This window comes from Fringilla coelebs (genome assembly GCF_963513975.1).
Source record: "Fringilla coelebs genome assembly, chromosome: 1".
Taxonomy (NCBI): domain Eukaryota; kingdom Metazoa; phylum Chordata; class Aves; order Passeriformes; family Fringillidae; genus Fringilla; species Fringilla coelebs.
The window spans coordinates 51,498,424-51,524,521 of NC_140028.1; the positions used below are offsets into that span (position 1 = coordinate 51,498,424).

The 26,098-nt window shown below is 36.9% G+C and overlaps 1 protein-coding gene across 1 annotated transcript in view; it reads right to left on the minus strand.

The window, feature by feature from the left end:
• LAMA1 (laminin subunit alpha 1) overlaps positions 1-26,098 on the minus strand; it is a gene marked incomplete at its 5' end in the record, with an annotated part of 98,700 nt that overhangs the window by 13,220 nt on the left and 59,382 nt on the right. Inside the window, 23 exons of the mRNA XM_084212751.1 lie at positions 851-1,001; positions 2,264-2,388; positions 2,867-3,017; positions 3,197-3,330; positions 4,707-4,850; positions 6,624-6,778; positions 7,055-7,237; positions 8,655-8,771; positions 9,958-10,047; positions 11,230-11,372; positions 11,985-12,148; positions 12,235-12,351; positions 12,581-12,791; positions 15,083-15,245; positions 15,415-15,526; positions 16,508-16,606; positions 19,453-19,595; positions 21,180-21,373; positions 21,619-21,705; positions 22,614-22,735; positions 24,448-24,585; positions 24,728-24,848; positions 25,864-25,991. Coding sequence (XP_084068877.1) covers positions 851-1,001; positions 2,264-2,388; positions 2,867-3,017; positions 3,197-3,330; positions 4,707-4,850; positions 6,624-6,778; positions 7,055-7,237; positions 8,655-8,771; positions 9,958-10,047; positions 11,230-11,372; positions 11,985-12,148; positions 12,235-12,351; positions 12,581-12,791; positions 15,083-15,245; positions 15,415-15,526; positions 16,508-16,606; positions 19,453-19,595; positions 21,180-21,373; positions 21,619-21,705; positions 22,614-22,735; positions 24,448-24,585; positions 24,728-24,848; positions 25,864-25,991 — 3,192 coding nt within the window. The remainder of the gene's footprint in view (positions 1-850; positions 1,002-2,263; positions 2,389-2,866; positions 3,018-3,196; positions 3,331-4,706; positions 4,851-6,623; positions 6,779-7,054; positions 7,238-8,654; positions 8,772-9,957; positions 10,048-11,229; positions 11,373-11,984; positions 12,149-12,234; positions 12,352-12,580; positions 12,792-15,082; positions 15,246-15,414; positions 15,527-16,507; positions 16,607-19,452; positions 19,596-21,179; positions 21,374-21,618; positions 21,706-22,613; positions 22,736-24,447; positions 24,586-24,727; positions 24,849-25,863; positions 25,992-26,098) is intronic.

Sequence of the window (26,098 nt, forward strand, 5' to 3'; positions counted from 1 at the left end):
ATGAGGTTTGATTACTCAGCAGAAGAATGGTTAAATAACAAAATCACATTTTCCTGGTTTTGGATGAGGTTGAAAGTAATTTGATTTGACAGCATAATGATCAAGCACTACGATGTTCTTTCTGCAAGAAGCAAAGACCGTCCTCACAGAGTAAAAAAGACTTTCTGAATTGCATTGAAGGCTCCCCCTCTGAACTGTAAAGCTTAAATCAGATATTATTGTGCAATGTATTCAGGAAGTGAGTACATACAGCAAATGAATAATGCAGTGACTCTGAAAGAATCTGTACCCAAACAAAGCTTTTCCTTCCTTCAGGAACAGAAAACCACCATCTAAGTATGCAGTAAACTGCATGACATGACAATGAAGGTCTGGTGATGGGTCTGGGTTATATTGCTTTTGCAGGAGTTTTAATTAATTTGTTTCAGTTTACTGAATTCCCATCTTATGGATTTAATTCAATATGGTTTTTCATTATTATATTGTCCTTCTGCAAGCTCAATTCCAAAACATTTTTACATTCTGAATAGGCTCCTCCAACTGAAAAAAACAGCTTGTTGTCCTTACTGTTTCCTTTTCTATAGTTTAGCTAAGTAATCATTAATTTTAGTCTTTAATTAATTAATTTTTATTCTAGAATTTAAATAAATTGTGAGGAATTCTTTTCATTGTTTAATTTTGCCCTTAGTTTAGGAATACATTTACTCTAAATGAGTTGTCCTCTAGGGTTCATGTCTTTAGTCCTTTAGCTTATGATGCCAATCACAGGTGATGAATTACACAAAAGTAGTAACATGCTCTAATATATGTAAGCTGAATGACAGTTTAGGAATCAGATCCATTTACTTACAGTGCCATTGGAAGCAAGATAGAGAAGAAGCCCATTTGGTGAAAAGGTACTGAAAGATATTAATATCTGAGTCACTGTCGAGCGGAGTGCCTTCTCCACAACCGAGTACCCACTGCCATCAAAATGGAATGAAGTGTCCTCATCCTGTGGGCTACAGAAGTAGAAAACCAGTATAAAAGTGTTAACATTTTTTTTCACCCAGTAATTTCTATATAAAATATAAGAAAAGTTAGGTCATAGAATAGTTTGGGTTGGGAGGGATCTTAAAACCCATCCCATTCCACCCCCTGCCACGTGACACCTTCCACTAGACCAGTTTGCTCAGACCCCCATTCAACCTGGCCTTAACACTTCCAGGAATGGGACGTCCACAATTCCTCTGGGAAACCTCTTCTAGCATCTCACCCTCCTCAAAGTAAAGAGTGTCCTCCTAAGATCTAATCTAAACCCACTCTCTTTCAGTTGGAATCCACTACCCCTTGTCCTCCACTCCATGCCCCTGTAAATAGTCTCTCTCCATCTCTCTGGCTGGCTCCCTTCAGGTACTGCTCAGTCAGTGCAGCCTCCAGGCAGCAATTTACGAAGTGTGGGGAAACACTTGAATCTTGATGTAATGAGTAACTGAAGGGTTCCAGCCAACGGCCACTTTCATTATGCAACCTCACAATACACCATTTAGCCATGGGCAAGGATGCACACAAGATAAGTGTTCTTCCCTAATATGCAAAAATGAAAGCCAAACTCAGTGATTTCCTAGGGGAAAAATAATTGTTACAGCATACACCCTCTAAATTAAAACATGTCATCCATTTCTCAAAATGCTTTGCATAATTGCACTTACAATACATGATCTATTAGCCCCTTTCCCTGCAGTACAAGACTTGTAAAAAATATCTCAATCAAGCAGCACCCTCTGCTGTTTCTGCATGAAATATTCTGGAAAGGGAATATGGACAAGCATATTTCTTTTTTATTCCTTAAACATAAAATAGTAGTCTGCAAAAGGCACCAAGCTCAGTGGCTACAGTTTTGCTATCAATTTTTTTTATAAGACTGCTTTACACTGTTTCTTATCCTAAGAAAGAATAAATCTGTCTTACAGAAAACTACTGAAAAGCAAAGATTCCACAGTATTTTCATTCACTGGTAGCCCCTACTTTCCAAGCACAAAGTAGAGAGCAACAATAAAACTCCTCTGAGAAAGTGAATCAAAAATTGAACTTCCATACAAGTAAGTTATTTGATACCACTGATATATCAACATTAATGTGCTCAGAACTGTAAGCTAATTATCAGTAAAACACTGCAATTTGTCTGAGCTCCATACGCTTAGTTAACATAAAAATATAATATTACAAATGTAAATTACTCTAAACAAGTTTTAAAAAGAGAAGGGAGAGTGAGACAAAATACCTTCCAAAACAGCCATTGCACTTGCCCTCTCTTTCTATGTAGTTCCAAAGACCAACAGATTTGCCATTCAGGAATGCCTCTCCTAGGCATCCTTTAAAATGGGTCACCTTAACAGCAGGTGATTTCTATAAGAAAAGAAATATTTCATTGATACAATTAATTTTAAGTACTCTGAAAATTATGCAGCAAAATATTTGCTTGGTTGTTTTCCTTGAACTTAAACTTCGTTAGATATAAATCATAATAGGAGAATAACATGTTTTAGTGTAACTATTAACAATTATAATTGAAATAATGATAGATTAGTACATCAAAAAAGTAAAATAACTGTGTCCCTGACCTACTTACACACCCCTCATGGCATGAATAACAATTGCCATGGAAGAAGCAAACAAAACCATTTGATGATGTCTATACATGGTACATGCACACACAGACTGGCCTGGTTAAAACTTTACGTAAAAATTTCAGGGCAAATTAACTTCAGGATACAAGAAGACCAAATCAAGTTGAAGTAACCAAATCAAGCAATTACTTCTAACACAAAAGTATTTCTCAAACATGTTCAAAACAATTAACAGAATGCTGATTGCAGAATTTAACCTTGATTTGCCCTCCAAGTCCTCCAATAAACATTAGGGTTGACTTGTTAACATCCAATATGCTGGCTGTCCCCAGAGAGGTTCCAGATTTAGGTGAAGGCTTCTGATTGGAGTTCATTTCCTCTATGCTGAGTGTACCTGTTTTTCCAAACCTGCCAAATACAAATACTATAAATAGTCATAGAGATCACCAAGCGTAATCAACACATACATACTATTGGTTTCTCTTTCTAAGGGCAGGAAAAATCTCATCACTGAAAATGACAAATGGACATCATCCAAACAGTGGATGCTTTGTGTACACTACTTATAACATTCTGATTTTAATTACCTGGTGGCATGTATTCTGTGCCATTTGTTGTTGTCAATTTGAAAATCAGGGTATTCCAGTCTTGTTGGTCCAGAGCCCAAATCCCAAAGAAGAGCTACCTTACCACGTCGCATCTCCACTGCCAGGAAGTCTGTCTGAAAAACAGCAGAGCCTATTCTATTTCATGGAATCAAATGTGTATTTTCACCAGCAACATGGAGAAAGTCTTTCCAGATTCATGTCCCTACATCCCATATTCCAGGAGTTGACGTTTAGCAAAATCAGGCTTTTCACTCACTTCTAATGAGACAAAACTCCCTCAGGTTATATGCAAGTAGCTGAATGTCTTCTTTTTACATATATATATATATATATATTTTTATATATATATATATACACACACACACAGAGACACACACTTACTAGCCTGTGAAAAAGTACTATCCCATGATAGTGTGCCACAAAGAATTAACAGCTGTGCATTTCTCAGGATTACAGAGAGAATGAAGAGGAGAGCAATGTGACAGTGAGCCATCACTCCCTTCTAAGTGGGTGGATGCACCTTGCTCATGAACAACAGCTTCAAGAATTTTAGCTGTGTTACCAAGCAAATCATCTGATGCACTCCAGCATGCTATGAAGGTATCACAGGGGGTGCTACACTCCATGTGGTTAATGCCCAACACAGGAAAAGAAAGGGGGAATTTCAGCACAGGGCCGAGAGGCAGCGGCTAAGGAATCTGGTGCTTTTATTGTCTACCTTTGAAAATCTCTGGAATCATCTAAGGCACAAAAATATTTCTACCCATAGTGAACAAAGGGCCTCACTTGGTTACTTAGTTTGAAATCAAGTAAGAAATGTTGGAACCCTAGGTGCTGAGAATTTTAAACTTTCTGTGCTGAAAGGCACAGACTCGCAAAAGAACACTGTATTTGACCTGAGGCTGTGAAGAAAGCTTCCAAAAATGATTAATAGCACTAAGATTACAAGCGTGTAGTTAGTTACAAGTATATAATATCACAGGGTAGAAAACTTGGAGTTTGGGGTTTTAGAATATAGAAATAAATATGAAACAAGATGGAGGTTTTAAGGCATAGACAAGTTGTTGTTCTTTACATTCTTCCTCCTCCTTCATGGGTTTGGGTGATGTTTTGTAATTGAACAGAAAAGTCCACATTGAGAGCATCGAGGGATCAGTTATTAGGTTAAAAGGGAAAATAATCTAAGTATCATTTCTTAATTAGATATTTTAGCCTTAAAAGACCTTGTAACAAGAGATTGCTAGCCATTTTTTGCCTTACTAATGAAAGACTACAAAACTCACAGTTGTGAGGCTGTAGCACTGATAAGAAATAATAAACACTTGAGTCTGGATACAAACTATAGTCTCAAGTGCCTTCAATCCTGACCCCAACAAAGGTAAAAAAACAAACAGAGAACCCACAAAGAAAAAGCATATTTAAAACTTTTAAAAGTAATTTAAAACTTTTGACTACCATCACCTTCAGTAAATGTACCCCAGGAACTTACCTTTCCATTGCTACCCAAGTAGAAAAGGAGGTTATCTGGTTCAGCAGTTTTCACATTGAGCGTTAAGGTGTTGTAATTTGTAGATGAAATTTGGGGTTGATAGGCACGAATGCAATCTCTGTCTGCTGATACTGCAACTTTAATCTGGGGGGAAAAGAAGAAAGTGGAATCTAAACAATGCTCAGTGAACAGAGCACTCATTTGTACTTAGCTTCTGGCCAACAAATGCAAACCTTTTGCTCAGATCTTCCATGCAATCTAAGTATTGCTGCCTGGGCTAGATTTTTCCAATCTTCTAGGTATCTCATGATAAAGAGATTCACAATAGAAAAGAATGAAACCTGTCTCAATACACTCACTCAACTGGGAGGTTTGAATCAGTAAACAAACTATTCAAATACCTCAGAAAATAACAGTAAGTCTTGGGGCAGAAGATCATATAGCTGCAGAAAGCCATGTCATAATATCAGAAAATAAAGATACAGAAATTCAAAATGTTTTAAAATAAAGGAAACAATTTCTAGTCTATATGGAGAGATTTTTTTTTTAACAAATTAAGAAGGAGACTGTCTGCAACAATTCCAGTTATTTGAAATTTGTAACAGTATACACAATATTAAAAAATACATTTGTGAATATATGGCAAGTTCCACTTTTTGCAGATTATATAAATAATATTCCTATTATCATATCCCTAAGACCACTGTTTAGTAAACTGATGAAAAATTGATCCAAGCTAAATGCAACCAAACTTTCAGCAGCTTGGTAGTATAATGACAGAAAATCTATCTTAGCAAGAAAAAAGCCTTAATTCCTTTAACTTCATGGAATATACCTGTAACTGCTAAATGCATACAGCACACATATGTGTATACATGCATCTGGACACAGACACAAAGCTTCTCTTGTGTAGCAAAAACTTACCAACAAAGAAAAAAGACCAAATAAAAATACAAACTAACAAAAAACCCAAACTCCCTCAAAAAAAACCTAACCAAAACAAAACCCTTAACCCCCACACCCCCCCACCTCAAACAGAACAAATTCCCCCAAATTGGAAGAAGGGACTTTGCTAACACTTCTTTTCACCTTGCCAGGAACTTCTGTGGCTTATGACACCTAGAAAACACCATTCTCTTTTTTTTTGCAGTGGATTCATTAAGCTTCAGTAGACTGTGACAGAGAAGCAATAACCATATAATTAAGAAGATTTGCAGAAAGAACTGAGTGCCTTCTTTTTTTAAAAAAAAACCTCCCTAAACCTTACAATAATATATCCACAAGTATGTCAAAATCATATAAAAAATTACTCATTGCAAAGTAATTTTCATATTTCTCTCACAGTCTAATGAGATCCATAGTACAGTTGATTCATTTTTGCTGTCTTTGAGGTAGAAGCAGAGATTTTAAAAAAGTACACTGTCTAATAGTACTTTGGTTCCTCAGCTGCTTCTTGCAAAGAACATATGGACATGACAGGCCATAGATGGCAAAAAGTTTGTAATGGTACTCAATGTTATATGGGGCACCCCATACCAATCTCAAAATAACCTCAAAAATTAACATCTCGTACTAAAGAGAACAGCAGTACCATCCTCCAACTTGTATCTCTTATCAAAATCTCTCATGACTGCTCTCTGGCATACTATCTTTCAATATTTTTATAGAAAACAGGAGGAAATAGCAGATAAATTACTAGCTGGCTGTTCTGACATACTCACAAATGCAATAAGAACCTTGATGCTAAAACCTTAAAATGTTGCCAGTATGATTTCAGAAGCAGTCAATGCTCTTTGAACTTACTGAGACTCGTCAACAACAACCAGGTACCTTGAAAGTAAATTTCAGGCTCCTTATCTCAAACAACCTCCCTGCTGAAAGTGAAAATTCAGTTAAGTCTGGGATGATAGAACTTACAGATGCTGCCTGCTTGCGGGCCTGACTGATAAGTTCTTTAATTTCAGACAGGTTTCTGTTCAGGTTCTCCTCTAGCATTTTCAAAGGTTTGAGTCTATCCAATAAAAGACTTGCTTGTGCTTCAACTTCTTTAACTTGTTTTTCAGCTGTGAATGCTGTGGAAACATAAAAGAAATGTTGAGGCAGGGTAAAATTGCTAAACTACTTAGCCAACATAGCCAGTTTGTGATCATTTTGGTTTCAGCAACTTTAACATCAGTAAGGGCTATACATCCAATGTGAATTCTCTAGAGGACTTTTTTTAAAAGTTAGCATATTTTTACTGAATTAGGAATAAACTCTCAGTCCATCAGACTCTTATTTAATGCCTGTTAAAATTGAATATTAATACTGCTTCTGCTAGCAGTGACATTGCCACAGAGCAAACTTACCAGCTTTTGATGAATCAGTTATGAGTTCACTTGTTTTCCTCAAAGAGTCATTAACTTGGGACAATGTAGAAGATGTATTCATTAGCTTTTGACTGAACTCCCCAAAGTGACTTAAATCTACCACAGCACTGGTGTTTGCAGACACAGCCAGCTCTTTCACTTCAAGCATGTATTTCCTAGTATCTGAAACACAGTTCCCAAGGTTAAAAAATATTTAAAACTTTCATACATTCTTGTGACTAACAAATGCCTGGCTTTGAAACAGCAGCTACAAACATTGCCAAAATACTAGGAATGCTGTCAGTTACATTCCTGTCATTGTAAGAATTGTATTTTTGTTTCTTTGAGGAAGTTGATTCTGCCTATCTCATCAGGAAGTTTGTATGAACACATCAGGCTCTGAGTGTTTAAGTTTCCTAAATGAGAGTTGGCACCAGAGACACTCATCTGAGACAGAGGTTTTGAATCCTATGAAAGCTGGTGAGGCAGAAGGTCTGTCTATTACACCCTCTGGTTTTGGCTACATTCACTTGTATACTGAGTGCCCCACCCCAGCCTCAGCCTGCCCCTTACACCCTCTGCCCACAGGAGTGGGAAGACACTGCAGCTGGCAAAAAAGGCCTGAGTTAGACCTCCAAGGATCCTCCTTCACCACTCTCTACACAGAGGGCAATGCCACCATCCATCTCTGACCAGGGGGAAAAAAGAAAGAGACAACTTCAAGAAATGTAACAACAAAGCCGAAATCAAACATGTTAAGTTGTGAGTTGAGGAGAACACTCCTGTGATTTTAATGACTTAATTTTCAATGTGTAGCTTTATGATAGATAGCATCCTGCAGTTCATATCCAGTGTAACATCATCACTACTATTACCCTTTAGCATGAATTAGGTCTCTGAACTCTAAAATGGGTATTTTAAGGCTTTGAACTTAGCATTCTAATCCAGATTCACAGTAGAATCAAACAGCCCTAGCAAGAGATCTTTATCAATGTTTTTCTAACTTAAAACACATTATTTAGATTGACAAAGCATTTTGGACCCTCTCATTCACAACTTTAAAGAATTTTCTCAATTAGTTTCCATGAACTTTAGGTCTTGCCTTTATTCAAAATTATGACTGAAAAAGAGGAATTCTTTCATTTTAGAAAAGCACAGAAAATAGGTTTTAATTAAATGAAGTCTGCATTTACAACAAGAAAACATTTACATGCAGGCTGTAAAATCCATAGACTAATATAATCAGTTTTGTAACAAGCCAGAAAAGAGAGTGAAATCTCAGAGTCCCATATGTAAATTTCTCTGCATGTGGGATTAAATATTCTATAACTTCACTCTCCTTACATATCAGTGCAATTATATTTCTAGCAGAGCCCCTCCTGATTCAATGTGAAATGTGAATCAGACTACAGACCTTATATTATAACTCAATTATGTTTAATGGATTTACTGAAAAGAATGTAAAATATTTAGGAGGCTAAATGAAGTCTCCAGTATAGTTTATTGCTAGGTTTCTGCAATCAGATAATGAACAGGGTTTTATTACAATTGTATTAGAGAGTTCTGTAAAAAGGAAAATGTCAATATAAATTTCACTTACTGTTATGCAATGCTCTGAGTGTCAACAGAGAATTATTAAGTTGGTTGCCAATTTTATTAGCACTTTCCTGAATCTTTTCTACCTTTTTGTTCAAGCCATTCAATCCAAATAGAAGTCCTGTTGAAAGAAATAACATACACATAAACAAATACCCTACAACCCACACAAAACAAAAGTATTAATTTCTTTCATCAATGGAGATTTGTTTGGTTTTTTTTTTCAACAGAAAGAGATTTTACAAAGAGGAATGCAAAATGAAAGCAGTATAAATACATAAGCTCCTGTGGGCCCTGCTCTGTTCAAAGCTACCCTTTTTGACCAATGCCATGAGACTCAATGGCTACAAACATAGCAAGGAAACAGATATAAATTGAAATTATTCCATGACTGTGAACTCAAATATTTTTTACAGTGTTCTTCACATTTTATGTTATCTCACAGGAGCCAAAGAAGTGGCTTTTTTCTATAAATTTGTGATCTGTTTGCAGAATCCTCTCATTAGAAATTAAAATATGTAGAATAGAAGGAACAAAAAAATGTAATTCTGTACATCTGAATTACATAAAATTTATACAAATCTGTAAACCACCAGTATTGCAAGACAACACTGTTTTACAGTTACAGTTTGTCTGTGTGAAACATTCCCTTTCTGTCCAATTTTGTCAAAAATTTAACTTGGGGTTTGCTTCTGCTCCTACACAAAGCCTTTGCTCAAAATGCTTTTGAATTTTCATGGTGTAGACTTCAACATCTTGCTAGTATCAAGGTTCAATGCCTTGCCTTGGACTAATAGAAAAACCAAAAGCATTTTTGAGTTCATGGAGACAAAGAACTTCAGCTTTTTTTGGTATTTTAGCTGTCCAGCAGGAACAAATAAAAAGGAATAGGATTTAAACATGTCATCTTATATACCTGTGTCATCCATGATTTATTAAATAAACTAATGGAATTTTCAAGAATTTTGCTTTCTCTTTGTCTAGTACACAATCTCTAATGATTTAATTCACAAAGTTTGGAAAAACAGCCATTGCAAGCACTGCTTACAGGTAAATGGGGTAGAGTGAAGGCCAAATTTTTAAACGTTTACAGAAAAAAATTTTATTCTTACCCAAAAAATGAAAATACTATGAGAATCCATAAAACATTAATATTAACTACATGATAATATGATCATAGTCATATATATATATTTACCTTAGCTTATGCTCATTTAAAAAAATACAGAACTACAGAAAAAAAGCAGCACCAAACAGAAAATGGGGAAAAGAAATAGCGGCAGAAATATGAATTCTATAGAACTGACCATCACTTTTTTTCTTCAGATTTTTAGCTTCATTCTGAAATTTGGAGCTAAGCAGTAGAGTTTCTTTTCCCTGAAGACTGAAAGACTCCTCTGGCTAAAAAACACAGACATTAACTTGCCACATATGAAAAACAGAAATTCAAGTAAAAACATTTAAGAATTTGTAGACACCTACATAAAGTCATTCAACATTCTTGTTATTTATGAGCTATTCTATTTATTACCTTATTAAGCATCGATTAAAAATAATACAAGTTGCTATCCTTTATTCAAGATTGTGACATTGAATGTCTTTGGGTTTTAATGATTAAAAAAAGACAATTATGAAACAAAACCTACAAAATTTTAGTTTCAATACTGCTAGTGATTCAGTGTTGTCTTTTAGAAATTCTAACTCCAGACCTAATTCAAAATTTCCAGCACTGAGCACTTTAAAGTGAGATATTTCAAAATCCAGTCTTAGAGGCATTTTTTACCTTTCCCCAACTGAAAACACTGGAAAAACACGTTGAAGGATTCATGCTGCAGACAACTTTAATAAGACAGAGTGCTATATAAAAACATACAAGCTCAGAAAACAATGTCAATTATTTAGATTGCTGTCATGTAAATGCATTATCACACCTGCTTGTGCATTTATAACAAGTTTGACAAAGACATGTAAGGGAGGAAATAAAATTATAGGAAACTGTTAAGATCAGATTGGGAGCTGGTGTGGTCTTTCTAACCTACTGTTCCAGTAACAATCTGATGATCTTTGAAGGCAGAGGGATGGTAGATGAGACACAAACACACATTTGGTATGAAATGTCCTCTACTAAGCAAAGCAGCTGTGGTTGGCAATACCCAGATAGAAACGGAAGAGGGATAGGTGAAATAATGAGATTGTTGAACAATTCCAAAGGCAGAAGGGAGCACTAGAGGTTTGGGAATTTAAGTTCTATGGGAATACATCAGACACCTGACATAAACCCTCACAGAATCAAGTCTAGTCCAGATAAGTATGCATTAGATATTAAAAAGCAAACAAAACAAAGGGAAAATGGTACTGTGGCAGAGAGAAAAGCAAGGTAAGCAGAACTTGAGATGTGGTGTCATTACTGCCTTGGAGTAGGGATTCAGGATACAGTACATACTAGCTGGTAGGACAGGCTGCCATCAAGGACATGCCTCTATCAAGAAGACTTAAGTTTTCAGCAAGTGCAGAAACAATTAAAACAAATATTCCTAAATGAGAAAGGGAAAGACAAATTAAAATACTAATTTTGATACTTACTAAATCCAAGGGGCCATTCACAACTCTAGATGCATCATCTGCCAAACTTTCTGTTCTTTCAATCACACTTTTAACGCTGGAGTGAGTGTAGATAGCAGCAGTTGTGTTCAGAGTCACATTTCTTACTCTGGAAAGGTCACTGAATAGACAATTAACAAGCAATCCTGTTTCAATCAAGCACTGAGTTCCATATCTTCAATTACAACATGCACATCTCTCCAGAATACATGATGCATTCTGAAAAAAATGAGCACACCTTGCCCAATGTTGCATAAGGGGCTTTCAATTCATTATTTTGAACCGAAAGACCACGTTAAAAGGTTTTCAATTACGGGGCTTTTCTCTATTTTCTTAGTTGCTGTTTTGGTTTTTTTCCATTCCATATCTATTTTTTCTCCCATTTTGCTCCCTTTTGCCTATGTTGATTTTTTCAATTTATAAAGACCCTTAGAACTAACAAATCATATTGCCTAAACAGAACAGAAACAAGCCCCTGTCTGAAACTCAAAAAAAAAGTACAGATACAGGATCTAGGAGGAAATTATAAGCATCTGAAATCTAATCTATATTAAATTTTCCTTTATTGAATTTATCTAGCTGTGGTGAGGTCAAGAATTGCTTAATGTTACTCCAAGCAAAATTTTCTGTTTTCAAAGCACGGGCAGGGAATGAGTTTAGTGACTTAGGCCTCTGCCTATTAAATCTGACACTAATGTAAACCTCTTAATTTTGTAATTCTTGAGTTGATCACCTCTCTAGTGCATCTGCAAGTCTTTGGAACTGGGTGGCATGTTCCTCAGCTCTGTATACCAAGTCAAGCACTCCTCTCACAGACATCTGCATCACCAGCTCATCCACGTGATGTCGCAGTTTGGTGCTCCACAGGACCAACCCATCCTGGTGGACTTCCACGTTCTGAAAAAAAAAGTTTCCTTTTTTTAATTTCTCTAGCAAAATAAACTTGAGAATCTCTAAGAGGATGTTAAAACTTTAGGACTTACAAATGTAGAGTTCTCTACATCTTGGGCAAGAGCAGCAGCATCATTCAGTAGGACCTCCCCTTCTTTAATGAGCATGGTTGAGATTTCTTCACCTTCCTTTATTTTTAGCTTTTTGTCCTATAGCATAAATCAAGTGTTTTACAGCAGGCTGATAAGCCAGCTATACTGATGAGTTCACATAACATAATATTGTGGTTTTCAAACAGGGATCTGGTTTCCTTTAAATTTTTAAGGTATCATATACATTAAAACATTTAAATATGTTTAAAAATGTAAAATATCAGCTTTTAAACACAATCACATATTTGGTATTTCTTATGCAGCAACACTGACTGTCCAGTCTTACATTTAACTCTGCCAGGTTGCTGGAGATGAGAGGAAACAAGCGATGGGTCTCATTGATGTTAGCGAGTGCCTCGTTCACCAGGTCCTGGGCATCCTGCAGTCTGTGGTTCTGCTTTGATAAGAACTGGCTGGCATTCGTTTTCAGTTCAGCAAGTTCCTGCTGGGGTTTGAGATACTCTTTCTGAACCTGGGTCAACAACTTTTCTGCAGCTCTGAAAAAGAAGAGGAATCAGAACTTAAAGAAACGGCAAAGGAGAAACCTAGGCATGGATTTCTTAAGGAGAAAATGGTGTCATGTGAAATTAATTTATTTGTATACTCCTACTAAAGTCTGCCACTTTTTTTCTAGAACAGCATACATGGTGGTTTAGTTATTTATCTTACCACAAAAAACGATGACTGCCTGGGGAGAGGATAGTAATGCAGTTTACAAACTTTGCATGTAACGACAAGAGGGAAAAGGGGTGAGTATGAATCACTTTTGTTTGGATTTGATTTGGGACATACCCGGCCACATCAAAATCTCTGTGAAAATTTCCCCTGGGAGTACTCTATCTCCTAATTGTAGTGATTCATATTTTGAATGTAGGATCAAAATACCATTTACAAGGATTGGCACTGGAAAGAAACAAGTAACCAGAACTGAAAGAACATATATGCAAGAGTCCAGAAAAGTTTAAATATCAAATAAAAATAAAGAGCCTCATTAAAATGAACACTGATATGAACAATCTCTGCACTTATATTTTTTAATCAGCACAGAGACTACCAGGCAAATATTAAGGTCTCCAAAATCTGTCAGCTGTTAATTGCTTCAGCCATTCTATTTGGGAATATATGCATCTTCATCTGAACACTTTCCACAACTGAAGGAACAGAAATTATAATTATCCTGAAAGTCTATTCCTTGGTTTCTCTTCATTTCAGCACATATGCTGAACATTGCAACTACTGAAATGGTATTTTTACATAAATGTTTGTCCTTGTTAATCTGAGTGCATATAACATAGATCTTTAGCCAAAGTGAGAGAAACCTACTTTATTTCACAGTTATATACAGCAAAATGCATTCCATCTTTCTTACTGAATAGCAGATGTGCATTTGCATGTATTTCCTAAAACCAAAAATTCACAGTCCCTTCAGTCAGAAGCCACCACCTTAAAAAAGTTCCAAGATCAAAAGAATTTTACTAGTCAATAATAGCTTCTGTTTCAGCATAGAGTAAAAAGGTTATATTCCAAATTGTCTGGGGCCTTTGCCTTTCATGGCAAATGTGTGGAGACCTCAGCTACAATTGTTGCCTAAAGTACATTATCACAAACTCAGTCCACTGTGAGTCATGTGGCAACATCTACTCCCTAAAATACAGACTAGCAAGCTGCTTATTTAAATAATTTTCGAATTTACAGCTGCATTGCTTAAGAAATTCTGCAGAGCAAACAACCTTATAGAACTTATTAACTCTCTTCTTCGATCTGTCAAAGGGCCCTTATCAGAAAGCTTTCAGAAATTTCTATAACTGAAAAAGTTAATTTGCAAACACCTTCTATAACAGCTCAAAAGCTGTTGATGTTGAAAGTCAGAACATTCTGTTACTATGGAACAACATAATTGCTGAAATATTTGAAGTACCTAATAAGAATAAATTGTACATTTCTGGTCCATTTTCATGTCTGTATAGTTTCTATATAGTTCTATATTCAGCAAAAGAGTCTGCTGAACAAAATGGGACATGCTACCAAAACAAACACACTATTCTGCTTAATCCAAAGCACTTAATTAAAAAAAGAGAAGTAAAATTTTCAGAAATATTCTACTTTGGTCTAAATCCTTGTCCTTGAAGCCAATATTAGCATTCCTACAGGTTTTGGTGTGATATGGCATTGGTTAGTATTTCTGAAAGTGGAACAAAAAATTTGCTGACTTTTGGTACAGTTACTTTTTATCTTGCCAAGTCTGGCAATAAGCACTAATAATGACTATAAAAGCCATTCAAAATAGCCTTCAACTGGGGACGAATCAAGACAACAGAATACAATCAATGGCTCCGAATGCTTAAAAAATGCCTTAGTTTTATTTGCAGATCTTTGTGTTACATATTCCAGTGACAATCAATTGTCATGTCCTGGGCTTGCAATTGACTGAGACAGTTTTCAGCCAAAACCAACACAGAGGTGTGTATTAGGGTCAGATCTGAAAGAAGCTGAAATCAGCGAGTCTTTTGACTTATTGCAAGGGAATTTTGTATCACATCCAAGTTAACAGGCTTTACTATTGATTTTACAGACTTCTAAAAGACTTTATTATTGATTTGTATCACATGGGATGACCAAGTATCACCAAATCATGTAACTTCAAAGCAAAGTTCACATAGCACCACCTGGGCTAACTATCACACTGCCACTTATTATGGCAAAATGTTTCTCCAGATATCTCTTCAGAAAAGCAACGTTGCATGGCAGAGACATATGTGAAATAAAGTTTTTGGTAGAACAGGCTTACTTTAGGACTGCGGTAGCATTATGGTGCTGCTGAACAAAATCCTTCTTGCGCAATGCATCCAAAAGGGCAGAAATATCATCCAGCAGGCTCTGAGATGTAGCATTTGACAGTGGCAGATCTAGCCCCAGAGTTTCATTTAGTGACAAAGCAACTTCAGCAAGTACTGAGAAGGAGAATAAACAATTTAGTCATACCATTAAAAGAAAAATAACATATTTGAATCCCCTGTGCAAACTGTAGCATTTTCCATGTACATAGCACTTTGAGAGTTGCCAAGGACATACCCTTACTAAATTTTATCAATAAAGGGAAATATCTTAAAAACAAGATACCTTTGATGGTTGTATGCACTGTGTCAATAAAGCCAGTCAGTTCTTGACTTTTATTCCTGGTTTTCTGAGTCATTGTGTCTAGTTGCTGAGCTTTTTTCAAAAATCTAGTTGTCTAGAATAAAATCAGAGATGATATTTCACAGTTCTCCTAAAACTCCATTGTAACCAAGATTAAATCCTGACTCTTGTCTATGGTTTTTATGCTTATTTTCTTAATATTGAGAAAATTTTAATTTAAGGAAACAATGCTTTTTGGTAAGGTAGATCTAACTGGTTTACAAATCTCTGATGCTTCCATCCTTGCAGATGCCTTAATTGTGTTTAAAGTTCCAGACTCTCAGATCAGAGTTATCAATTATTTCCATAATCAGAAAGCTCATAATTAGCAAAGCTATTTCTTTAACTAAGTAAATATTACATAATATTTTAGGTACCACTAATGTTTGTTAAGATAATCACTGTTCTGGACACATCAATATTAATGCAATACAATAACAGCACTCAGTGGAAGCAGCTGGTTAGATTCTCTATACATGGCCAGAAAATTTTAAGAACATTTGGTCTGCAAATGAGATCTAATGGCTGAAGTACTATGGTCTTTTTCCTACCTACAATTATTCTTCTGTTAAGACTGGATAAAGAATACAGATGTTGTCTATCTTTCCTGTGAGACTTTAACAGATTTATTTCCCCTGAGATCATTTTAAATACAATACTACAAGCATCAAGGACTTTTTGGTGAACATTCAGCTATGACATAACTTTTAATAAGCTCCACTTCTTAAAACCAATGAGAAAAAAGTAACTCACTCTCTCCAGTTTTAGAACTTTACATGAACACAGTACTAAAAATCTTTTAACAGAAACCATGTAAATCTCCTGGACAATATCATAAACCACTGTCATTTGCAGAAGATTTCCACAAAGCAACTAATTCCACTTTTCAGGAAGACTACAGCATGGACTGAATTCTTTCACTGAACTCTATAGATTTTAAGTAATTTCTGAACAGGTCTCTAGCATTCTGCCATTATGCTACGAAATCTCAAATGATTTCTCCAGACAGGCTAAGAATAAAGAAGCCAGCACCTACCTCTTCATGCAAGTAATCAATTCCTCCTGATAAATTCAGAAGATTTTCTTTTGCTGTATCTAATGAGTAAGTTGGGTCATCTCTAGGAACTATAGACCTCTATAAGAAATGAGAAGTGACAGCTCATTGTAATTTGAAGACTTTGTTGTAGGTCCAGAAAAGTTGGGAAAAAAATAATTATGCACACTATTTAGATTATTTATATGTTTGAAAGGACTGATTTTCAAAGCACACAAGATGACAAAGTAATTACATACACACAGTTCATGTAACACAGTGTACCATTTCTTTAAATAAGCAAGAATCCAGCTATGTTGTATTTTTAATCGAGAAAAAAGGAAGGAAGCAACAGTTCTGCATTCCTAATTCTCAATTATGCCACAGTCTGAGCTGCCCAAATAAACTACTTTGAGGAGTTTCAAGGCCCTTCACATTAAATATTTCATCCAGTACCATGGCTGCTATCATTTCAGCAACTGGTCCTTTAAGAACAGCTGCACTAGGGTGTATCTGTGAGGATGACCCTGGAGATCAGCAGTCCTGTGGGTCCCTTTGTCAATGAGAAAGAATAATAGGCTGTATTTGCCTTCAAGGTCACCTCAAACCTTCACCATACAGCAATAAATAGGGCATTGTACCCAAGTCTATTATATTTGATACAGTCAAGGCCTGAAAGAGAATACACACTTCTCTAAAGATGCAAAGAAACTTAGGGCATCTCTTACAGGGAGAGCAAGTCTAGGAAAGGTTATTTTTAGATTTCAGATGTTTCAGAGCCAATCACTGTAAATACCCTAATAACTTACAGTTATATATACACACACATATAAGTAAAGTCCAAATTTTTTAAAAAGTAATACTCAAGAGTATCCAGCCTTGTGTCAAATGGAAATTTCAAAGTCTTTTCCTCAGCATGAGAAACAAGTGAAAGAGAAAGCTAAAGCTCTTGAGCCTTAAAGCCCTGCAGGTTTCTTTAAAAGCCTAGTTCAAAAAAGCAGGTCAGGACAGCAACAAAGTTATGGGGTATCAGGAGGAGTAAAGCAGGAGGCTTTAACTAGAACCACAGAACTATTTAAGTCTTCCAGTGGACAATCAGATTTGATAATGTCATTAGCAAAGGACACACAGAAAGGTACAGAAAAGAGGAAGTACTCGAGTTCCTGAGCTACCAGCATGAGGCAGAGGCAGCACAGCGAGGGGACAGCCCTTCAGGGAAGATCTGTAATTCACAGAAACAGCCTTGGGGATGTTAGGGCCTCTGGCCACAGTTTCTTTGATACAAGGAAAAAGGCAAGGTTATCTTTAAATGTCCAGAAAAAGGGGAACCTGCTTCCAAACAGAGAAAAATTGAAAGACTATCAACTTACCCCCACAATTAAGTTATTTAAAAAACACTGTGGCCCAACATAAATAAAATTACATGAGTCACAAGAAGTTTTATATCACTTTAAGCACCCACTTCCAAGACAGTGACATCTGGCTTTGATTTCATTTTAATATTGAAAAAACATATATACTAAAACTTAAAAAGTAAGAAGTAAGTAGAAGCTTATTTAACTACTTAAGGTGAACTTACTACAAACTTACTATAGTCAAGAAAGCTAAACTTACTTAAGAAGTAAGCAGAAACTGCCCCTATTTTTACGTAAGATTTGACTTTTCTTTGCTATAAAGTGCTCAGTAAAAAATACATATGAATAATGTTTCCAAGTAAAAGATGATGGTGCAGGAGCAAACAAACACAAACTAATTATAGAAAGCAAGTGAATAGTATCCTTGAAGTATTACAATAGTTCAGTACACTTATGCCTTAGGACATAAAGGAAGGGAAGCATAACTGGAGCTTTTAAACTAAAAGGTTAGCAAGTAAAATTAAAGGATAAGAGTACTTCTGCTGAAGCATAAACATATAATTTAATCAAGTTTGCCATCAATTATTGTAATTATTAACATTTTGAAGCACACTGATTGGAATTCGTTCTGCCTTATATCTTAAATAGAAGAAACTATAATTCAATATTTTAATTTGCTGAATTTGGCAGTGCAAAAAGACTCACATTATTTTGATTTTCTTGTGATATGATGAAATACAAAGAAGATAGCTTTGTTTCTGACTCAGAGCTTTTCTGCTTGACTATTACTGAGAAGACTCTTACCAATAAATGTGCTTATTTTTAGTAGTCATGAAAAAGGGAGGTTCCTGTTTATCTATGTTTTTGTGCAGAGGCCACATGAACCTATTCCTCAGCAACAACAAATGACCTTCTGGAATCACAAAAAGTGGTATTTCGTGCTTTGTTTAATGGGGGGGAGGAGCTGAAGGGAAGTTAGCCCCAAGCAGTCTGAAAGTGTCCAACACTGAAACATTCCACCTGACTTTACTGTCCTGAGATGAAGGATAGAGTAAAGCACTTGGACTGCCACACAGCAAAAAGAAAGCAAACTGCTGCACCCCAAGCACCCTTGCTAATGGAAAAGCAGCACATCCATCCAGGGAAAGACCCAGGGAACTCCAGAGAATCTATCTAAATCTATGCCTTGGCAGCTCTTTAGCAAAGGGACCAAAAAGGGAGAAGACCTGGCCTGCTGTTTCTATTCCACCACTGAAAGTTATTCCTCTTGCTGGCCAGACTTAAGAAGGCATATAATCTACACAAAACACATAAATACAGCACGTTCAGAAATCTGATTGGTGATTGAAAAATATATCAATCCATTTATTTAAATGCCACTGCAACAGATGAAAAGAAACTTATGCAGGCAGCCAAATAACTTATGGTATATTTCCACAGCAAACATAATGGTCTTAATCTGGTATCACTTCCACATATTCAAGATATGAACTTCAGGAGGCCTTCTGTCAAATTACTAGCACCTGTGGATGCCTGCAAGTTTTGCTTTGAAAGTGTGACTGAATATTTCTGCTGTTAAATGGGTTCATTTACCTTCAGATGCTGCGTTGCATTCTCCAGCTCTGACAATATCCCATAGGGCACACGGTCAATACCAGTGAGGTTCACTGAAAGCATGGCCTTGCTGAGATTGTCCAAACTGTTTAACAAAACTCCTGTGCAGTTGTCATCACAAGCTAAATAAAAAATTTAAGAAAGCAGCATTACTATGAAAATGAAGACAAAAATACTGCACTTTTGATTTAGACAGTATGTGCCTTCATCTTTTGAGTTAAGAGTGATAAAGTATAATAACTCTGAATGTACAGATTTGTAGCCTTGCCTTTCCCTTCTTGCCCAAGAGGGAACTTATTCCAAACACATTCTCCTTAGGTTAGCACACATTAGAGCCCTATTGGTCCTGCTAACTATTGAGCTGCTTGCAGTATTATAAGCTTATTGAGCCTATTTAGCTATTTTTTAATAAATCCAGGTTGAAGCCACTCAGTCAAACGGTTATGGCAGACAGGAAATTCATGCCTACAGTCCTGTAATTCCATTTACTTCTCAGATTTTTTTTTTATTTATACAAAATAAAACCAGAGTTCTAAATCCCAATTTATTATAGAAGCAGATTGCCGTACTAGATGTGCCTTTCTGCTACTTACACTCTCATAGAGAATTCAAGAGTATTTATTGGGGGAATATGACTTATTATTGGTGGAGAATGCCTATAAACCTGGCATAATTCCAAAAGTATTATTACAGCAACTTCATATCCAAAGGTCAATGACATAGGAATTCAAGATTTTGCATTAAATTAGATATTATACAGTCAGCAAAAGTCTTAAAATTATCTTATTTGTAAGACTAAATAAGCCAGTTTAAGGATTAACTGCTTCGCTGACGTTATGATCTCTACTGTAGTTTCCTCTGTGTTCAGAAAATGGTTGAGGTTGGATGAGACCTCCAGAGAATACCTTCTCCAGACCTCTCTGTTTCACACAAATAATAAGTTGTTAGGGTTTCTGTTGGAGTGTGATGTCATGGTTTGCCTCAGGTACCCCAGGTTCCTCCCTGATAATTCCCTGCCAGGTGTGTCAGTCACCTCTCTTTCCCCCTTCCTTGCCCCCTGCTGAGCACTGCCTGTCAATCCTGGCATTCCAGAAGGGCGTCCAGTGATTGGCAGAATTCAAAAGATGCCCTCCACCCCAGGGGGACATTGGGCCATCCAGGTGTCCTTTGTCCCTTAAGACCACCTCTCCTGTACCTGGTTGGTCCCCGTGTTCCCTCCCTCCCACCTCCCCCAGGTAAAAGGGTGAGCAAACCACACGGTCCAGAGTTCTGTTGGAGTTGTTGCTGGATTCAGAGGGCTGTGGACCAGGAATAAAGATCTGGATCGAAACCCTCCATCAGAACCAACTCCTTTCCTTCACCACCACCTTAAAGTTTCTCTACCAAAGGTAAACCTGAGGACCACCACAGCTCCTGCATGCCTGGACTTGCCTCCAAGCCGCCAGCTGCAGCATCCAGCTAGCCAAAAGGTGTCTCTGGGGTGAAAACACCACAGCTGCCGCTATTTGGTCAAGCAGCAAGGGCCAGACAAGCTCAGGCACGTCCCATCTGGCTATATTGGTAATTATTCCAATAGGTTTCTTTCCTTCACAGAAAGACCAGGGCCTGACATCATAAACCCATCCAGGGAATAACCACGTGCACATAAATACCACCGGAGCAGACCACAGCCCCTCGGGAAAGTAAACAATTTAAAAAGCACCTACAGACACACACGTCCTCCAGCAGAAGGTGCCTGGGCTCACACTCCTCGCAGAGCTGTCCCGTCACCCCCGGCTTGCAGAGGCACTGCCCGCTGGCCCCGTCGCAATTCCCGTGCACGGAACCGCCCGGATTGCACTGGCACACGCGGCAGCTGCCACCAGGGAGCTGAGGGGTCCCGTAGTAGCCAGGGGAGCACCTACAGGGAGGAATGGCACACTGAACATCACAGGGCATTCATCCTGACATCAGATGTTACATTTACTGACGGCTTGGGGTTGTTATTAATAGTTCAACAGTAACTAGCAAATCACTCCAAGTCCTTGAGCGCTCATTTATACACTTATTTATGAACACTGAATAATCCGAGTGCACATATGGCTCATATTAACCAAACTGCTCTGGGGAGTTGGGAATAAATTGGGAACATCACGTGTAACTCACCTTTCACAGTACTGTCCTTCATATCCTGGGAGACAGGCATCGCAGTGGTAATCATGAGCACCTTTCAGGACACAAGTGGGACTAAAACTAGGGGAAGGATAAACAAATACCTGCTATCAGATAAATAAAAGACCATACAAAGACAGATAACACCTTCAGTCACAGGTTAAATACTGTAAGCAACAGCACCTTCTGTTTAATCTGATTGCATTTCTCTAGAATTTGTACTTTAAATTAGTTAAGTTTGCTTTCCCAATACAGCTCCATTACTGCAGAACATGCTAGAGCACATTATGGCTTTCCTTTGAAAAGGTAAGACAATGCAAAATGGATACTGTATGATATGACTATTTTATGTATTTAACTGAGACTTGCATGAAAACTCCAGAATTGCTAGACTCTCATTCTGACTCAATTATACAAAAGCAAACAACAAATATGCTTCTTAAGCTTCAGAAAAAACCCAGCCTGTACAGAATTTTGTTTCAAAATACAAAGTTAACTGTTCCTCTACCAAACAAGCATATCTATAAATTTATTTGTTATTCCCCTCATGAATAACATGATTGCTATTCATGAGGGATCTCATGAAAAGTTCCTGCACTGAGTGGGGATGGCCTGAATCTTTGTAAATACAAAAGTACTGTTCTGTGAATGAAGAAGGAGACTCACATTTGATACTAAACAATGTCACAGCAACTTAGTCAACTATCTATAAAACAGTCTATGTGTCTGTTACAGTCTTAGAGAAAAAAATTACCCATTTATCACCTAATCTTTTTATTTTAAAATTTCATAGAGTTATCAGTACAGCTCAGAATGCAATTTACTAAATAAAAATAGGCAGCATTCAAATGTCTAAAAATTAAGGACACATAACAATAACCAACCCCTACTGCCATAGCGTAGGAGGAGCAGAGGAGTAGGAGGTTGGACAAACAACACAAGAAATGGGAATGGTAAAATGTACAGTGAATTTAGTAAGTCCTGGTTACCTGACAGGGTTGGCTCTGGGACAGGCACAGAGAGAGCAGTCATTGGCAGATCCAGTCACTTTGCCATAGTAGCCTGGAGCACAAGCACTGCAGTAATCACCAACTGTGTTATCTCTGCAGTTCTGAGACACAAAATTCAGATGGTTTAAAACAACAACAAACAACAGGAGTAACTTTATTTCCTTTATCAATATATGTGTACAGTTTCCAACAACGATCTCTACATGTCACTACCCCCTGGTCAGCATTCTCTGAGTGAAAAAACTTTTTATGCAAACAGAATGCCAGCATATTTTCTCTTATGTGAATGCTCCTTCAGGCAGACTGACCTAATTTCTTTTTTAAATTTCCATAAAGTCTACATATTTTTGCTGCTATTAATCAATTCAAGTCAGGACATCTCTGTACAAAACAAAAAATCCTAAAAAAACCCACAAAACGAAAAATCTAAACAAAGGAAACAAACAAACATGCAAAAAGGAAAAATTAAACAGAATACTTGGTTTTTCTGTTTCAGTATTTCAGCAAATGCTGAGGACTATCCCCAGTTAGGATTAACAGACGCTACATTTTATTTGTCAAGAGTACTGATCAATAACCAGTGCTGTTAATATTAAACTACTAAATTGGTATTATAAACAATTTAACTGACTAGTCCCCTGAGTGAACAAAAACATTTTTCTGCTTTCCCTCCTCCTTTTTTTCTTTTAACCTTTCTTTTTTCTTATTCTGTATTTCATGTACCTGCTGGTGTGTATTTTAGCTTGGTTGGTGAGGTAAACAGTAGCAATGCAATCTCCCATTTTATGGGAGCTGAAGTCAGGTGAAAACTAACTCTCTTGCCTACACCACTCAGCTGGAAGTGTCTGAGAAGTAATCCCAAGACACAGATGACTTGCTAACCCTCAACAAGAAGCTAAGAGGAAGAATGATGAATATTCACCTCTGTAAAAGACCTATGCATCTTAGCCTTGCAAAAGTGAGAACCTTAGTTCTTACTCGTGAGACTTACTTGTGTACAACCCTGAAAGCAAAAGAATGGCTTAGAAAAGCTTGAAGGACTAAGGAAACTCACTTAAAAACTAACTTCAAGAATGAATTCAGCAGAAGTTGACTTTGAACTAACCCAGTCACCACTGAAAAAATAAAGCAACTGGGGGGAAATAATTAGAAAAAAAATACTGAGCAATACCAGGGAATGGACTTAATATGCCGTATTTGGTTAATTGAGAATTTGCTGTCCATAGCCTATCAGACCATAAGAGAGAGGAAATGTGTTAGTCCTATGTGACCCCTTCTTTGCAACCTTTGGGATAAAATGAGAAAAGTGAGCAAATCAACTTAGCTGAGGCATATACCTACAATACTGTAGTCTCTGGGCATAAAAAAAAAAAAGCCTCATTTAAAGCTGCCCAGAGGATTCTCTTCCTGAGAAAGAATTTACCTTTGATTTAAGTCTGTGGTGCTGTATGGCTTACTGCATCCTTTATTTTTTTTTTTTTTTTGTGTGACTAAGCAGACCTTGTCCAGAAGCCCAGAAAGTCTTACAGAAAAACAGACAAATTCAACCAATACAGAAGTAATATTAAAAGTAAAATTCAAACTAAAATAATTAATGATTTTGAGCATGTTACTGTCCCAAAATTTTGCTAATTTTACTGAATGGACCATAAGGGAAACTATTCAGTTTTGATAAATGATAAATTGTAGGGGGGGGAGAAATCACATTTTATCCAAGTAGTACAGCCATATACTTCTCCTAAAAACTCCTTGGACAAGTTACTACCATTTCCCTCAGGTGAAATCAATAGAAGAATGTGTAAGACGTACATACCAAGCACTTCCCAGTGTCAGGATCACAGGTTTCACTGTGGTTGTTGCACTGACATGGCACACAAGGTGCTATCGGAGTGTGAGGCTCTCTTACACTGAGTTCTGTATGCTTCCCCCTGTAGTATCCTGGAGCACAGCTCTAGTTATAAGGGGAACAAAGTAAAATTATCACAGCTATCAATAGCAACAACAATTTTAAAAGCCATTAAAGTTTGTTTTGTTTTGTTTTTTTTTAACTTTCACACTATTAGACACACAAAAAGGATTCAAGGGCTCAGTACCTGGCAAGACAATCCAGTGTAACCAGCAGGACACCTACATTGCTCTACAAGATGAGCTAGAGGTCTGCCTAGATGCATTTCTTCAAACCTGACTGCAATTTCCATTGAGATATTTGCAATTCTACAAGATAAATGCAGAAGAGAGTGTGAACATCTTAAGCAGCATGAAAACAAGATCCAAAAATATTTCAGGCTTCAAGGGCAGGGCTACAATACATAATCTTCCATAATTTCCCATCTCAAAAACTGAACATTTTTAACTTATTTATGGGACTTAAGAATCTACAGCCAAACACATCAGAAATTATTCAAAGTAATAAAGGTTGATCCCTCCCCTCTTGATCTGGAAAACTTCCCAAACCCATCGTGCAAGAGTATGTAATTCTTCCTCAGAGATATTAGAGAACTGCATTTGTCTCGTGCCACAATTTTGGACAGAGCTAACAAAAAGATAATTGAGGGCATGTGAATCAAAAAAACCACAAAATCTGGAGGTAGAATCAGACTTCTTCAGAGCTGTGAAGATGTACAGATGTTGGGTTTCCATTGGATGCACCTTTGCTTGTCTTGTTTGTTTCCAGATTGACAGATGAAATTATAACATCCCATCCCCTCCCTCTCATTAGTAACAGTTCTGGAAAATGGTAATGAAATGCTGCTGTTCTGAGGGAGGACTATCTTATTACCACTGCCCAAGAGTGTTTCAAGCTACAGGAGACACCTAGATTGACACAAATCCAAGAACTCAGGGGATCATGTGCTTCAACTGAAAAAAGAAACAAAAAATTCAATATCCATAAAAATAAGATGGAAAGGAATATTTCAGAAAATATAAAATATTTAACTATATCATCAGTCCTGCAGAGCACTGCATCAGCCTGTTCTCCTTTGTGTGTTTTGCTATCAAAGTAAGCAGCAGAGTCATTTAGTATTTCACAAAAAAAGAATTCAAGAGGGATTCTGCTGCAATTAAAAGTCATAAATGTTTTCTTGTCAGAGGAAGAACTCAAGTCTTAAATATGAAATTGTAAATTTCTCTGAGCTAAGTCTTTACTGCATAGCTCAGTTGGGGCAATTTGTAAATTAAATCATAGTAATGCAATACAATAAATAAATGCAATCAGAGGTTGCTTTACCTGCTTTGCTGTAATCCTTGGCCATAAGCTGCCTTGATGAGGATGTATTCAACATTGCTGAGCACAGACATGAAGTCAGAACGTAAGACAGGCTCATCAGACACAGAGTTAAAATACTTCCAAGAATCCTAGTGAAAGATAACACAGTAATTATTATTATTATTTATTTATTATTAAAACCAGGAACATTCATGCTTACTTCAAGGTAATGCTGTGTTCCTGCCTGTGTTTTGGC